This window comes from Schistocerca piceifrons, chromosome 7 (assembly GCF_021461385.2).
Source record: "Schistocerca piceifrons isolate TAMUIC-IGC-003096 chromosome 7, iqSchPice1.1, whole genome shotgun sequence".
NCBI classification, from domain to species: Eukaryota; Metazoa; Arthropoda; class Insecta; order Orthoptera; family Acrididae; genus Schistocerca; species Schistocerca piceifrons.
The window spans coordinates 579,508,172-579,525,834 of NC_060144.1; the positions used below are offsets into that span (position 1 = coordinate 579,508,172).

Sequence of the window (17,663 nt, forward strand, 5' to 3'; positions counted from 1 at the left end):
ATGCCTCTGTACGAGCCCTAATCTCTCTTGTCTTATCTTTGTGGTCTTCCCGCGAAATGTAAGTTGGTGGCAGTAAAATTGTACTACAGTCAGCCTCAAATGCTACTTCTCTAAATTTCCTCAGTAGCGATTCACGAAAAGAACGCCTCCTTTCCTCTAGAGACTCCCACCAGAGTTCCTGAAGGATTTCCGTAACACTCGCGTGATGATCAAACCTACTAGTAACAAATCTAGCAGCCCGCCTCTCAATTCCTTCTATGTCCTCCCTCAATCCGACCTAATAGGGATCCCAAACGCTCGAGCACTACTCAAGAATAGGTCGTATTAATGTTTTATAAGCGGTCTCCTTTACAGATGAAGCACATGTTTCCAAAATTCTACCAATGAACCGAAGACGACTATCCGCCTTCCCCACAACTCCCATTACATGCTTGTCCCACTTCTTATCGCTCTGCAATGTTACGCCTAAATATTTAATCGACGTGACTGTGTCAAGTGCTACACTACTAATGGAGTATTCAAACATTACGGGATTCTTTTTCCTATTCATCTGCATTAATTTACATTTATCTATATTTAGAGTTAGCTACCATTCCTTACACCAATCACAAGTCCTGTCCAAGTCATCTTGTATCCTCCTACAGTCACTCAACGACGACACCTTCCCGTACACCACAGCATCGTCAGCAAACAGCCGCACATTGCTATCCACCCTATCCATCCACCCTATCCAAAAGATCATTTATGTAGATAGAAAACAACAGCGGACCTACCACACTTCCCTGGGGCACTGGAGACGATACCGTCACCTCCGATGAACACTCACCATCGAGGAAAACGTACTGGGTTCTGTTACTTAAGAAGTCTTCGAGCCACTCACATACTTGGGAACCAATCCCATACGCTCGTTCCTTACTTAGGAGTCTGCAGTGGGGCACCGAGTCAAACGCTTTCCCTAAGTCAAGGAATGTGGCATCCGTCTGATACCCTTCACCCATGGGTTCGCAAGATGTGTGGACCAAGAGCTAACAATTACTAACTACTTAAATTGGAACGACCACATAAATAATGTTGTAGTGACAGAGGACCAAAGACTGCGTGCTATTGGCACAACACTTAAAAAAAGCAACAGGTCTACTAAAGAGACTGCCTACACTTCCCTTGTCCGACTTCTGTAGTACTGCTGTGCGGTACGGGTATCCCTATCAGATAGTGTTGACGGGAGACATCGAAAAATTTCAAACAAGGCTCGTTTTTTGCTATCGCGAAATAGAAGGCACACTGTAAAGGATATCATACAGAGTCGGGGTGGCAACTATTATAACAAAGGGGTTTTTCGTTGTAGCAGGATCTCTTCACGACATTTCAGTCTCCTACCTTTCTAAGGCGAGTGCAAAAATATTTGTTTGGCGCTAATTTCAATACAGAGGAATGATCATCGTTATAAAGGAAGTGGAATTACAACTGACGCGGAATTGCCTAGCTGGTCGTTTTCTCCCCGAGCTGTTAGACCTTGAAACTATCGAGAAATAGTGAGAAAGTGGTTCAACGAAGTTTCTGCCAGCCATTTAAGTCGGAGTTACGGAGAAACATACAAATGTAAATGGAGAACAGCATCAAACTTGTGAAAGGACTAATTTAAAAGAAAGTGATCTCCTATCCGTCCACAGCATGTTCTTTTCAATCGTTTCCTCAACCGTCGAGCAATCACGCCGTTCATTTTTTTCGTAGCCCTGCGCCTGCTGTACGGACGTCTGAGTCACAGCTCTCGTACAAGATAAGTAATTTAAGTAGTAATAAACTGTTTTCAACACTTTAAACTAATTTATTACGTTAAGTATAGTGCTCTTCAAGCGTACCATTAAAGGTTTTTGTCTTACAAGGGGAGGCCGCCAATTGCGAAATTCAGATTCGATTCATACTGCGCATAATAAAAGCTCATGGCCAGAGATGTAATGTGGCAAAGCACCAAGATGTACTTCTCAGCCGTTGTCGAGAAAATCGACAGTTAAAATAAACCGTTGCGGTGAAATGCTCTCTACGATTAACGATTTTCTACAGTGTCGTGGCGCAGAGGTAAGCGCTCGGGTTCGTAATCCGAAGGTCGCCCGATCGAATCTCGCGCCATGCAACATTTTTTTATTATATATATATATATATATCCGACTTCTGTAGTACCGCTGCGCGGTACGGGTGTCCCTACCAGATAGTGTTGACGGCAGACATCGAAAAATTTCAAAATTTCAAACTATATATATTCAACATATATATATTCAACATCTGTCCTTCAAGTGTAACGAACGAGTAACGGAGTTTATATTTCATACCTGCCACAGCACATTTGTGTTCGTGGGGTTTCTATTCCAATATATATATATATATATATATATATATATATATATATATATATATATATATATATATATATATATATATACTATTAATGAATTGCTTATGCATGTTGGTGAAGGCTGATCGCTCTCCAATTGTACCTCCATTTTTCCGTTTGTTTAACTGGGTGTACCAAAGCTCTCACGCCCGCACTGATTTTCGACGATGTTATAACTTGCGCTAGGGACCGCATCTACCTTCTTTCGAAGTTAGCAGGCAACTACGCTGTTATGCGGCGGCTCGTTTCGGCCCATTCAGCATCTGTCCTTCAACTGTAACGAGCGAGTAACGGAGTTTATATTTCATACCTGCCACAGCACATTTGTGTTCGTGGGGTTTCTATTCTAATTCGAACGTTTGACTAATGCTATACGTATTCGGAATATCGTTTCTACGTCTTCCGTTAACTATTCGTGGTTAACATTATGAAGACAATTAATAACATTTGTGAAATACAACTTTGTTTGCGGAAAACATAATGATGTTCGAAGTTGCCAGTTTTTCCACGACAAACGACTCTCAACAACTTATTATATGCATAATTGTTGCAACTGATTGCCGGGAATTATATATATATGCAGCTTTACTGTATGATTAAATGATGATGGCGTCCTCTTGGGTAAAATATTCCGGAGGTAAAATAGTCCCCCATTCGGATCTCCGGGCGGGGACTACTCAAGAGGACGTCGTTATCAGGAGAAAGAAAACTGGCATTCTACGGATCGGAGCGTGGAATGTCAAATCACTTAATCGGGCAGGTAGGTTTGAAAATTTAAAAAGGGAAATGGATAGGTTAAAGTTAGATATAGTGGGAATTAGTGAAGTTCGGTGGCAGGAGGAACAAGACTTTTGGTCAGGTGATTGCAGGGTTATAAATACAAATTCAAATAGGGGTAATGCAGGAGTAGGTTTAATAATGAATAAAAAATAGGAATGCGGGTTAGCTACTACAAACAGCATAGTGAACGCATTATTGTGGCCAAGATAGACACAAAGCCCATGCCTACTACAGTAGTACAAGTTTATATGCCAACTAGCTCTGCAGATGATGAAGAAATTGATGAAATGTATGACGAGATAAAAGAAATTATTCAGGTAGTGAAGGGAGACGAAAATTTAATAGTCATGGGTGACTGGAATTCGTCAGTAGGAAAAGGGAGAGAAGGAAACATAGTAGGTAAATATGGATTGGGGGGGGGGGGGGAGAAATGAAAGAGGAAGCCGCCTTGTAGATTTTTGCACAGATCATAACTTAATCATAGCCAACACTTGGTTCAAGAATCATGAAAGAAGGTTGTATACCTGGAAGAATCCTGGAGATACTAAAAGGTATCAGATAGATTATATAATGGTAAGACAGAGATTTAGTAACCAGGTTTTAAATTGTAAGACATTTCCAGGGGCAGATGTGGATTCTGACCACAATCTATTGGTTATGAACTGCAGATTGAAACTGAAGAAACTGCAAAAAGGTGGGAATTTAAGGAGTCGGGACCTGGATAAACTGAAAGAACCAGAGGTTGTAAAGAGTGTCAGGGAGAGCATAGGGGAACAATTGACAGGAATGGGGGAAAGAAATACAGTAGAAGAAGAATGGGTAGCTCTGAGGGATGAAGTAGTGTAGGCAGCAGACGATCAAGTAGGTAAAAAGACGAGGGCTAATAGAAATCCTTGGGTAACAGAAGAAATATTGAATATAATTGATGAAAGGAGAAAATCTAAAAATGCAGTAAATGAAGCAGGCAAAAAGGAATACAAACGTCTCAAAAATGAGATCGACAGGAAGTGCAAAATGGCTAAGCAGGGATGGCTAGAGGACAAATGTAAGGATGTAGAGGCTTGTCTCACTAGGGTAAGATTGATACTGCCTACAGGAAAATTAAAGAGACCTTTGGAGAGAAGAGAACCACTTGTATGAATATCAAGAACTCAGATGGAATCCCAGTTCTAAGCAAAGAAGGGAAGGCAGAAAGGTGGAAGGAGTATATAGAGGGTTTACACAAGGCCGATGTGCTTGAGGACAATTTTATGGAAATGGAAGAGGATATAGATGAAGACGAAATGGGAGATAAGATACTGCGTGAAGAGTTTGACAGAGCACTGAAAGACCTGAGTCGAAACAAGGCCCCGGGAGTAGACAACATTCCATTAGAACTACTGATGGCCTTGGGAGAGCCAGTCATGACAAAACTCTACCATCTGGTGAGCAAGATGTATGAGACAGGCGTAATACCCTCAGACTTCAAGTAGAATATAATAACTCCAATCCCAAAGAAAGCAGGTGTTGACAGATGTGAAAATTACCGAACTATCAGTTGAATAAGTCACAGCTGCAAAATACTAACGCGAATTCTTTACAGACGAATGGAAAAACTGGTAGAAGCGGACCTCGGGGAAGATCAGTTTGGATTCCGCAGAAATGTTGGAACACGTGAGGCAGTACTAACCTTACGACTTACCTTAGAAGAAAGGTTAAGGAAAGGCAAACCTACGTTTCTAGCATTTGTAGACTTAGAGAAAGCTTTTGACAATGTTGACTGGAATACTCTCTTTCAAATTCTGAAGGTGGTAGGGGTAAAATACAGGGAGCGAAAGGCTATTTACAATTTGTACAGAAACCAGATGGCAGTTATAAGAGTCGAGGGGCATGAAAGGGAAGCAGTGGTTGGGAAAGGAGTGAGACAGCGTTGTAGCCTCTCCCCGATGTTATTCAATCTGTATATTGAGCAAGCAGTAAAGGAAGCAACAGAAAAATTCGGAGTAGGTATTAAAATTCATGGAGAAGCAGTAAAAACTTTGAGGTTCGCCGATGAGATTATAATTCTGTCAGAGACAGCAAAGGACTTGGAAGAGCAGTTGAACGGAATGGACAGTGTCTTGAAAGGAGGATATAAGATGAACATCAACAAAAGCAAAACGAGGATAATGGAATGTAGTCAAATTAAATCGGGTGATGATGAGGGGATTAGATTAGGAAATGAGACACTTAATGTAGTAAAGGAGTTTTGCTATTTAGGGAGTAAAATAACTGATGATGGTCGAAGTAGAGAGGATATAAAATGTTGACTGGCAATGGCAAGGAAATCGTTTCTGAAGAAGAGAAATTTGTTAACGTCGAGTATAGATTTAAGTGTCAGGAAGTCGTTTCTGAAAGTATTTGTATGGAGTGTAGCCATGTATGGAAGTGAAACATGGACGATAACTAGTTTGGACAAGAAGAGAATAGAAGCTTTTGAAATGTGGTGCTACAGAGGAATGCTGAAGATTAGATGGGTAGATCACATAACTAATGAGGAGGTGTTGAGTAGGATTAAGGAGAAGAGAAGTTTGTGGCACAACTTGACTAGAAGAAGGGATTGGTTGGTAGGACATGTTTTGAGGCATCAAGGGATCACAAATTTAGCATTGGAGGGCAGCGTGGAGGGTAAAAATCGTAGAGGGAGACCAAGAGATGAATACACTAAGCAGATTCAGAAGGATGTAGGTTGCAGTAGGTATTGGGAGATGAAGAAGCTTGCACAGGATAGAGTAGCATGGAGAGCTGCATCAAACTAGTCTCAGGACTGAAGACCACAACAACAACATATATATATATATATATATATATATATATATATATATATTTATTTATTTGTGTGTGTGTGTGTGTGTGTGTGTGTGTGTGTGTGTGAATATACACACATTTGAATTACAAAAAACAAATACAAAAAGAAGTAGCATGGCGCGAGATTCAATCCGGTGACCTTCGGATTTCGAACCGGAGCGCTTACCGCTGCGCCACGACGCTGTAGAAAAATATTAATCGTAGAGAGTATTTCACCGCAACGGTTTATTTTAACTGTCGATTTTCTTGACAACGGCTGAGAAGTGCATCTTGGTGCTTTGCCACATTACACCTCTGGCCATGAGCTTTTATTATGGGCAGTATGAATCGAATCTGAATTTCACAATTGGCGGCCTCCCCTTGTTAGTCGCTATTTTCACAGTAATCACGTAAAGTTCGTTTTGTTTACATATCGCGGCCAGGCCTTACTTTTGAGCTTTCAGATTAAACTTCATACCGCAATTTTAAGTGCATTTACTGATAGTTTAGAGTGCTAAATACGTTTGCTGCCCCTTTATATCTGTAGAGTATCGTCATCTCTTAAGTAATTTCCAGTAGAAAACATCTGAACCACTGTTTACATAGTCGCGAGTAGGCCTAATTTTTCGTACACGTATTTTCATTGTTTTCCGGTAACTTAATTGTCTTTCTGTCACTAAAATCGATTTGTACCATGTGTGTAAAGTGCCTGACGTGCCGTAGAATCGTTAGCTCCGGGGTCTAGTGTGATGGATGTAGTAACTTCTTTTATTGGGGCGATTGTAGTGGCGTTGGAATTGGGAAAATGAGTGAGACTCATCAGTGGTTGTGTAGGCTATGCAGTAGAGATAGAAAGATTGTGGAACAGGAGGGGAAAATTGCTGCCCTTCAGGCTGAGTTAGATGAGGCTAGGCGAGAACTGGGCAGGTTAAGGGGGGAGAAGGGTATACAGGGGTGGGAAGTGGCAACAGGCATAAGGAACAGACCAAGAAATTCTTCTGAAAGCTTTGTTATTAATGTACAAAATAGGTTTGACCTGTTGTTTCAGTCAGAAACTGATGAGCCTCTCACAGAAGAAGTGTAGACAAGCTTTCAGCAGCAAATTGAATAAGAATGTAGGGAAGTATGCAAAGACAAAGAAAGTCTCGTTGCTAGGTAGTTCGCATGCTATGGGTGTGGGCCAACTTCTGCAGGATGAATTAGGGTCAGAATACCAGGTCACATGGTTTTTCAAACCTAGTGCTGGACTGGGGCAGGTGACAGAGGATTTAGGTTCACTATGTAGAGGCTTTACTAAGGAAGATACCGTGGTTATTGTGGTTGGGCCGGGCAACAGTATTGACAGAGATCCGGGGTACAGCACAGAGTGTGACCTGGCAAAGATTGCGTCAACATCGAGTCATACCAGTGTTGGGTTTGTGTCGGTTCTGGAGCGCCACGACAGACCTCATTTGAGCTCTTCTGTCAGGAGAGTTAATTTGGAGTTGGAACGGCTACTTGGATCTGGTGCAGGGTCACACATTGGTGTGGTTCCTGTTGATTCACTCTGTAGGTGGGACTATACTAGACATGGCCTACACCTCAACAAGAAAGAGAAGGCTAAACTGGCTGGACTGATAGCAGGAAATTTAAGGGGGGAGGAACTACATCTCATGGTGGAAACTCTTTTTTAGTGTAAGATCAGTGTCCAGTGGGAAACTCAGCCAGCCAAATACTAAAGATGTTAAAAAAAGTTCAAGATACTCACAAAAGTAAAGTGAAAAATAATGTTAGTATATTTCATCAAAATATTGGGGGATTGAAGTATAAAATTGATGAGCTTCTGCTTAAAGATATAGAAACTGAGAATGTAATAAATGTACTATGCCTGTCTGAGCATCACATTGTCACTGATATGCAAAAGGTTAGCACCAATGGGTACAAATTAGCTGCACATGTAAGTAGAGATAATATAATGAGAGGAGGAGTTGCCATATATGTCAAAAGCTTCCACAGTGTAAGCAATTTATAAACTAAAAAATTTTGTGTAGAGCAACATATGGAAGCATGTACCACTGAACTTAAAGTAAATGATGGCACTTTCAAAATTGTAACTGTGTATAGGTCCCCATCAGGGAATTTCCAGCTATTTCTAGAAAACTTGGATGCTTTGTTGTGCTATCTGTCAGACAAGGGGGAGCAAATTATCATTTGTGGGGATTTCAATGTTGATTCCCTGAAAGAGTGTAATAGGAAGAATGACATTGTAGTATTACTCAGTTTCAGCTCTGTCACTGATTTTCCTACTCAGATAACAAAGAACAGCAGTACATTGATAGATAACTTTTTTATAGACCATGATAAGTTCAAGGACATAAATGCTTATCCTGTTGAGAGTGGTCTTTCAGATCATGGTGCACAGCTAGTTACAGTACATGACATAGCTCCATGCAGTATATCAAATCATACTTTCAAAGCAGTGTGTTCAATTAACAATATAAATATTGCAAACTTTAGGGAAAGCCTACAGCAGCTAGACTGGGATGAAGTGTATAAGGAACCCGATACAAACTTGAAATATAACTTATTTCACGATACATTTTTAAGGGTATTTGAAAACTGTTTTCCCAACATATAAAAAACCTTGGCTAACTAAAGGAATAAGAATGTTTTGCAACCGTAAAAAGTCCAGAAGCATGTGTATCATGTCTGAGATCAGTAACTCTACTAATAAAGCAATTTGGAATATTATTGAAAGGGAAACAGGGCAACCAAGAGCACAGGAAGACTTTAGTGCCATAACACTGAATGACAAGTGTACTAACAAACAATCATAAATTGAAAATATTTTCAATAATCATTTTTTAAATGTTGTGGAGAAAATAGGATCTAGGTCTTCACTAGAAGAGGCAAGGCTACTAATAGAAGAGGCCATACCTGTGCAGTTTGAAACAACTGTAATTCCACCAACCTCTCCCTCTGAAATCAGTAAAATAATAAACTCACTGAAAAGTAAAAGCTCTTACGGAATTGATGGCATCTCCAGCAAGGTACTTAAAGTTTGTTCGCCACAGATGAGTAGGATATTCAGCCACGTATGTAATAGTTCTTTGGAGCAGGGTGTTTTCCCCGGTAGACTGAAATATGCCATTGCATAAAAAGGGGGATACATTTTTGAGAATGTAATGTATTCAAGAGTAGCCTCCCATATTTGTAAAAATAAAGTACTAACAAAATGTCAGTTTGGTTTTCAGAAAGGCTTTTCATATTAAATGCTCTGAATAACCGGACATCACCCATTGGTATTTTTTGTGTTCTCTCAAAGGCCTTTGATTGTGTAAATCACGGAATTCTTTTGGATAATCTGCATCATTAAGATTTGAGGGGGGCAGTGCACAAATGGTTTAATTCATACTTAACTGGAAGAAAGCAGAAAGTTGAAATAAGTGGTTCATGTAATGTTAAAACAACAGCTGATTCCTCAAACTGGGGGGGGGGGGGGGGTATCAAGTACGGGGTCTCACAGTGTTCGGTCTAAGGTCCTTTACTGTTCTTGATATACATTAATGACTTACCATTCCACGTTGGTGAAGATGCAAAGTTAGTTCTTTTTGCTGATGATACAAGAATAGTAATAACATCCATAAACCAAGAACTAAGTGATGTACTTGTAAATGATGTTTTTCACAAAATTATTAAGTGGTTCTCAGCAATCGGACTCTCTTTAAATTTTGACAAAACACAGTATATACGGTTCTGTACAGTAAATGGCACAACTCCAGTAATAAATATAGACTTTGAACAGAAGTCTGTAGCTAAGGTAGAATTTTCAAAATTTTTAGGTGTGTCCATTGATGAGAGGTTAAACTGGAAGCAACACATTGATGGTCTGCTGAAACGTCTGAGTTCAGCTACATATGCTATTAGGGTTATTGCAAATTTTGGTGATAAGAATCTCAGTAAATTAGCTTACTATGCCTACCTTAATTCACTGCTTTTGTATGGCATCTTATTCTGGGGTAATTCATCGTTGAGTAGAAAAGTATTCATTGCTCAAAAACGTGTAATCAGAATAATTGCTGGAGCCCACCCACAGTCATCCTGCAGACATCTGTTTAAGGATCTAGGGATCCTCACAGTAACCTCACAGTATATATATTCACTTATGAAATTTGTTGTTAATAATCCAACCCAGTTCAAAAGTAATAGCAGTGTGCATAGCTATAACACCAGGAGAAAGGATGATCTTCACTATTCAGGGTTAAATATGACTTTGCCACAAAAGTCTTTGGTCACCTACCAAACAGCATCAAATGCCTGACAGATAGCCAACTAACATTTAAAAATAAATTAAAAGAATTTCTATATGACAACTCCTTCTACTCATTGGCTGAAGTTTTAGATCTAAATTAAGGGAAAAAAACCAACTTAAACATTAGTGTCATGCAATATTTTGTGTAATGTAATATCTTGTACAGACATCTTTTATTAACCTGACACGTTCCACATCATTACGAAGTGTCGTATTCATGATCTATGGAACAAGTATTAATCTAATCTAATCTAACGAGTGGACACGCGACGTAGTTTGCACACGTGTACATAATTGCTGTTTTCATATTACCAAGGTAAACATGTATGAACTAAATCACAGTTTACTTTTAGTTTAATCAAACAACGATAAAATAAACTAGCTTTGTATGAGATAAATCACTGTTTAACACTCGAGCGTGTGCGACTACGTATAAAGTGCGCCAATCACCTGGACCGATCCAGTGTTGTTTTACAATTGCGAGCGCGTACCCATTCATTCAGTATTGATTCCACTGACACAATGATAAGTTGTGCTTTCATACGGCCAAGTGCGCTGCAGTGAGCCATACAAATTATAAATACGGATGTACGTACGTACCCTGTGTGTATGTATGTATGTATGTATGTTCCACATTTCCTTCTAAACCACTAAAACGATCTGCGCGCATCTCGTGGTCGTGCGGTAGCCTTCTCGCTTCCCACGCCCGGGTTCCCGGGTTCGATTCCCGGCGGGGTCAGGGATTTTCTCTGCCTCGTGATGGCTGGGTGTTGTGTGATGTTCTTAGGTTAGTTAGGTCTAAGTAGTTCTAGGGGACTGATGACCATAGATGTTACGTCCCATAGTGCTCAGAGCCATTTGAACCATTTTTGAACTGAAACGATCTCAAGCAAATTTTGGACACATATCAGTTCAAGGCTGGAAGAAATCAATGCGAGGGTTAAGAGCCACCCAACTATCAAAGGAATGAAGGTGAAAAAGCAATGTAGCCCACGAAGCGAAAATACCTGTAACTTAGGCATCTACTATTTGAGAATGGGTGGAAAAAAATGTTCTAATGTGTGTGAAATCCTATGGGAATTAACTGCTAAGGTCATCAGTCTCTAAGCTTACACACTACTTAACCTAAATTATCCTAAGGACAAACATACACACACCCATGCGCGAGGGAGGTCTCGAACTTCCGCCGGGACCAGCGACACAGTCCATGACTACAGCGCCTTAAACCGCTCGGCTAATCCCGCGTGGCAGCATGGATGCACTTAGAGATTTACATCCAACTAAATTTACACTTAATTTCAAAATTTGCGAAACTTTTCTTGCTGATGACTCGCACAAAATGATGAAAGGAGGTCAGTTCATCGGTTTCTACATTTTAACTGTTCATGCAGTGAAACTTTCACATGAAGTATTACTTTTTATTTATTACTTCTTTACGATTAACTGTATTCGCGACACATTTTGGAGACAGTATTCACATATACCACTGAATCTATCAGAAAAATTATATCGTTGTACGACACTTGTTTCAGGAGATACAACTTTATAAACGCTTAATGCGTGAAAGACTACCGCATTATGCAAGACGTTTAAATTTATTACCTCGCTGCTACTAACTCTATTCTCAACACTTTTTGCCGACAGTGTCCACACTACTTGCTAATGTACCTACAAAAACATATCACACTGTACGACTCACATTTCAGGAGATATGACATCAAATCGTGAGATGCGAGAGAAAACTGCCACCTTGTGCATGACGTTTTAATTTATAACTTCTTTGCTGCTAAATCTATTCGCGAGACATTTCGCAGACAGCAGGCACGTATACCATTGGATGCGCCTGGAAAATTATACCTTTTTACAGCACATAGTTCGGGAGATACGATGTCAAGAACATTGAGCAGCGTGAAAATGAAACTGCAGGTCAAAATTCGCTAGGTATACGAGTGAAATATGTGCAGAAATACCCGTGTAATATGTTGAATATGTGTGAAATATAGTTGACATGTGCGTGTGCGAGCAACGCAATAGGTAAGAAGCTCATCCTAAGCCCCTGGAACGATTTAAATCAAATATGTTTCACATATTGGCTACGATCTGGAAGGAAATACTGCCGCAGTAAGAACCACCAGACTACTATTGGGGTGAGTGTGATAACGTGCAGAGAGAAGGGAGATCGAGGATGTGGACAGACACCAAGGGTGAAGGAGATGACAAGCACAGACAGGAGAAGGAGGAGGAGGAGGAGGAAGAGATGGGTGGAGATAGAGGAGGGAGAAATGTACAGAGAGAGGAGAGAGGGTGACACGGACAGAGGAAGGAAAAGGTTGGAGATGAACAGGGAGAGTTGGAGGAGGAGATAGAGAGAGAGGAAAAGAGTAGATGGGCTAATAGAAAATTGGAATAAAGAAATACCCGGACAACGTCGGCTCTCTCAGCTAGTATAGAATAACGAGATAGTGTGCAACCTTCGTATACAACGTACGCCACGTGCCCTGTCGTATTCCTTCACTTTTAAATCGTTACTTTTTAAGAGCAGCAAAATATAACATGTAACGAGCGGGTTCTTGTCACTGTATGCAGGACGAGATGAAAACTAACCGGTAACGGGTTCGGACATGTCCGAAAGAACAGACACTATTGATGACCTGCAGCCGTCTAGAACTAAATTAGAATTACATATTAATACCTTCAGCTGCTGACGGGCGTTGATATATATCAACGGGGACAGGTGAAAAAGTGTGCCCCGACCGGGACTCGTAAGCGGGATCTCCTGATTACATGGCAGACGCACTATTCAGCTGAGCCACCGAGGGCATAGAGGATAGTGCCATTGCTCGGACTATCTCGTGCACGCTTCCCGCGAGACCGACATTCTCATCTTACATGTGCACACACTACATTCGTAGTGTCCCTACCGAACTCACTCATTACTCGTGGACGACATTCTTACCAAGTCCCATAAGAGTTCGGGTAATATGTGCGCATCCGAACAAAACAGAGAGAGAAAACATTGAGAGCGTTGTGTAGTGACACTACGAATGTAGTGTGTGTGGACATATAAGGTTAGAATGTTGGTCTTGCGGGAAGCAGTGACTCTTTCCTCTGTGCTCTCGGTGGCTCAGATGGATAGTGCGTCTGCCATGAAAGCAGGAGATCCCGGGTTCGGATCCCGGTCGGGGCAGACATTTTCACCTGTCTCCGTTGATATATATCAACGCCCGTCAGCAGGTGAAGGTATTAATACAAAACTCTAATTTTGTTATAGACGGCTGCAGGTCATCAATAATGTCTGTTCTTTCGGCCATGTCCGAAAGAACAGACACCATATTGATACTGGTAACGAGTTTGGCTGGCTATTCAACGAGCATCTAGGGTGTAACGCGATACCAGACATCGAAAATGATGACGACCCTGTGAGAGAAGTGGAACTTATCAAACAAACTGACCATGATTCAGTTCCTGAACAAGAACACGATGATGGCCGTGAACAGTCATTCTCTATCGGTGATGTGTGATGAGCAGTAGAAGATTTCTGTTCCTTTTACGTTGTATCCGTTTTTACGACAAGAGCACAGGACTAGAAAGAACAGCAAGTGATAAATTCACCGTATTAAGGCAGAACTAGATTAAGTTATGGTCAACTGTAACGACACTTACGGTGTATGCAAATTTGTAATAGAGGAACGGTGGTACGCTTTCCGGGGTTGCTGCTCTTTTGCTTAGTATATCCCGAACAAACCGGCGAATGATGGCTTAAAGAGCTTGGATTTAGTTGGGGCTAAAACGTTCTTCACAAGTAACATTCAAGTGTATTGCGGGAATCGTGGGACACAAACTACAGGACCATACGATGCTTCTCGTTCTCATTGTGATGTTGTAGGACGGCTTGCTACTGACATAGACTGGTCTGGGAGAAACTTCTCCACAGATAACTGGTACAACAGCAATTCCTCAGTTACCTCCTAGTTAAAAAGAAAAGAAAGAAAGAACGGCTAGCATGCATCGGTAGAGCGAGAGAAAACAAACGCGAGGTTCCACAAGAAGTTTTGCCTGAGAGCGTGGGGCTGTCCATTTTTTCGTTTGTACGGAAAATATGCATTTTTACTACTTTCAACTATGCACGGCTTAGAAACCGTTGACGACGCTACAATTCAACCAGAGATAGTTTTGTGTTAGAAGGTAAGAAAAGAAGGGGTCGACGCACTCGAGCAGCTGGGATGGGCGAATTCCGTCACAGGGGTGACAAGAAGATGGTTATTGGCCGTATTCTGTGTTCTACTGGATATAGCAGGAATCAATACCCAAACCATGCAAATGAGGTGAAATAAATTAGGAGTTGAAGGATTTTCTTCAAAGACTTGGCGTTTTCCCTTCTGAAGCCTCAGCTAGTGGAAAGACATAAGGTTCCTTCATTTCCTGCCGACGCAGCGTCTTTCTTCAAGAAATACAAACAAAAGTGACTTGAATGAATTAGGAGCTCGTTACCGAGGAAAGAGGACAGCTTGCGGCGTGTTAATGAACAAAAACACCTCTACTACCATTAGGTGTGACTCATGCCATAGCTTCGTTTGAAAGGACATGTGAAAAAAATGCATACATCTCAGAAGTGTCAAGTAGCTCTCGAAAATGCGCAAAGCAATTAACTGAACAGTTCCAATGACATTTGTGGTAGCTGATACTGCGTATGACCACCTGATAATTGGAACTGTCCTTCTATCTTTCTTTCACTGGTGCCATGTCCTGCACTGACGCAGGGTCGGCATTGTTAGCAACGGATTTGGCAGGGTTAGGATGAAGGGGTGGCCAGATGCCCTTCCTGCCGCCACCCAGTACCTCCTGGAATGGAACTTGTGTACCCCAACTGTCTGCGTCTAGTGTAATTCATGGAATAGTGCGAACGTGTTCAGATGTCGGCGAGTCGTGTAACTGAGGCGGAACGTGGGGACCAGCCCGGTATTCACCTAGCGGTACGTGGAAAACCGCCTAAAAACCATATCCAGGCTGGCCCGAACACCATCCCTCGTCGTTAATCCGCCGGGCGGATTCGATCCGGGACCGGCCCGCCTACCCGAGTCCAGGAAGCAGCGCGTTATAGCTGGAACTGTCTATGTCATTTTATATTGTGATGAAACCGTGTTGAGTGGTAAGTACTTAAGAAAAGTGTTGGGTTAGACTAATATAAGTCAGCCGCGGCAACAAACTGACATAAAGGGAGCTAGTTCTGTTACTGAACACCCTCATTCCCGATGAAAATTTTGTGTTCACGTGTGTGAATGTGAACCTCTCGGGTCTTCAGCAGCCTACTGGTGCTGAGATAACGCACTGCTTCGACGAGTTTCATACCCATCATCTTCTGACAAATCCCAGCACCTCAACTCCGCCGACCGGATGGAAAATCGAGAACTTTTCATCGAGGTGTCCATACGCCTCGCGTTCGGAGGGGCAAATTTTCATTTTCCACGGGTGCCGGTGGTTCAAGTATTCGTTGTGAGACGAGGAGGAGCAACCTCACCTGCGACCACCATGTCCAGATAGGTCATCTCCTGTACGGCATCGTACGTCACCTCCCCGCCGTGTCTACTGAGCACACTGTCGACTTCAGACCTGAGGCGGTCCTGCACGTCGGGGTTGACTGCCAACTCGTGGATGCAGAAGCTCATTGTCGTGGAAGACGTCTCGAAACCGGCCACGAAGAAGACGAAACACTGTGCAGCGAACAGGTCGTCTGTGAAGGCTGCAACAACGTAGACCAACGTTAGTCTGGTAGAGATCCACACTGCGCTCAGTCATTTGCTCTCAGAAAATAAACTGAACCAGTGGGAACCATAAGGGCCCAAACCACAGAAATGAAGTTTTGAGAAAAATCAATGTTTGTGAAAAATAAATTTACAGACAAACCATTAGTCTCTCAGGTCTGAATTATCTTCTAATAAAGTCTCAACATTCTATACTTCCTGTGCAAAATTAATTTACCCATTTTACGTTCAGATATATTAAGTACACTACTGGCAATTAAAATTGCTACACCACGAAGATGACGTGCTACAGACGCAAAATTTAACCGACAGGAAGAAGATGCTGTGATATGTAAATGATTAGCTTTTAAGAGCATTCACACTAGGTTGACGACGGTGGCGACACCTTGAAAGGTGGCTACACTGAGCCACTGCGCCAGAGATTGCGCCAAAGAGTATTATTAAACCGCCTCCACAGTGCTTGTCGAGAGCTCGTACTAGAGTGCCTGTTAAGAACTCGTAGAACTCTGTGCTTGTCGAGAGCTCGTAGAAGTCAGTGTTTGTTGAGAGCTCGTAGTAGTCAGTGCTTGGAGAGAGCTCGTAGTAGTCAGTGCCTGTCGAGGTCTCGTGGTAGTCTGTGCTGAGATGTTGTAGCAGAGAGTGTTTGTTAAGATGTGCTATTAGGCAGTGCTTGCTGAGATGTGATATTGGAGAGTTCTGGTTGAGATATAATGTAAAGATTAGAATGATTTTCATCAATATAAACGAGGTAATTAACTCCGTTTGTTTTTATTTCAGTGTCCTAAATAATGCATTACAGGTTCAGTCAACAAAGCATCTGGCGTGTGTTCTTGTATTAGAGTGTAATTCTGCTTTCCTTACGCAATTATCGTATTTCTAATTTTCTTTTATCACGTCAGTATAATTGGTATTTAAAAATTCTTGTCTTGTTGAAGAAGAACCGTGCCAGATGTGCGTTGAGTCATACTTCCACATACAGAACAGTTATACTTGTGCTTTGGTTTAGTAGGTTTTATAGTTGCTGGGGACTTAATTAATTAACTGTGTTTACGAAAATTTTCTTTCATTGTTTGTTGTTATTCCATGCAGTCAGATTGCATAATAATACCAGTCATGGCCAACCGTTTACGAGACACAGCGTAATCGGACATACCAAAAAAACTAAAAATATTTCAATCTTATGTAATTAAGCTCCCATGCACATGGCGACCCTGCCAGGATCGTCCCTTGGAATTCTTCTGATTGTAAAAAGTAGTAGACAGTAGTATTGTTGTAGTAATTTGTAGTTTAGTAATTGTAGTCTATTTTGCATGTGTAGATTTGGTAATTGTCATTCTTCTAATGATATTTTCCAAAATTTAAATTTGTTGTCTTGTCTATGGGTTTGACAATTTAGTGCAATTATTTCAATTGTTCGTTAATCGTGTTTGAGGGAAACATCTTGTGTGTATGGTATTGTTGGAGATAAAGAGTCATTGTGCGTAATTTTCGTACAGTGACGAATTTTTTGTATGTTTTGTAAATGATTACATGATCTATGAAAAAGGCGAAAATGATGAATAGTGAGAGTGATGAAATTGTTGACATGGCGAACTCGCCAACACAGGACAACAGTATGATGAATAATGGAGTTGAA

The 17,663-nt window shown here is 41.3% G+C and overlaps 1 protein-coding gene across 1 annotated transcript in view; it reads right to left on the minus strand.

Moving 5' to 3' along the window:
* LOC124709092 (probable cytochrome P450 6a14) overlaps positions 1 to 17,663 on the minus strand; it is an 88,947-nt gene that overhangs the window by 32,108 nt on the left and 39,176 nt on the right. Inside the window, exon 4 of the mRNA XM_047240739.1 lies at positions 15,784 to 16,005. Within this exon, the coding sequence (XP_047096695.1) occupies positions 15,784 to 16,005 (222 nt within the window). The remainder of the gene's footprint in view (positions 1 to 15,783; positions 16,006 to 17,663) is intronic.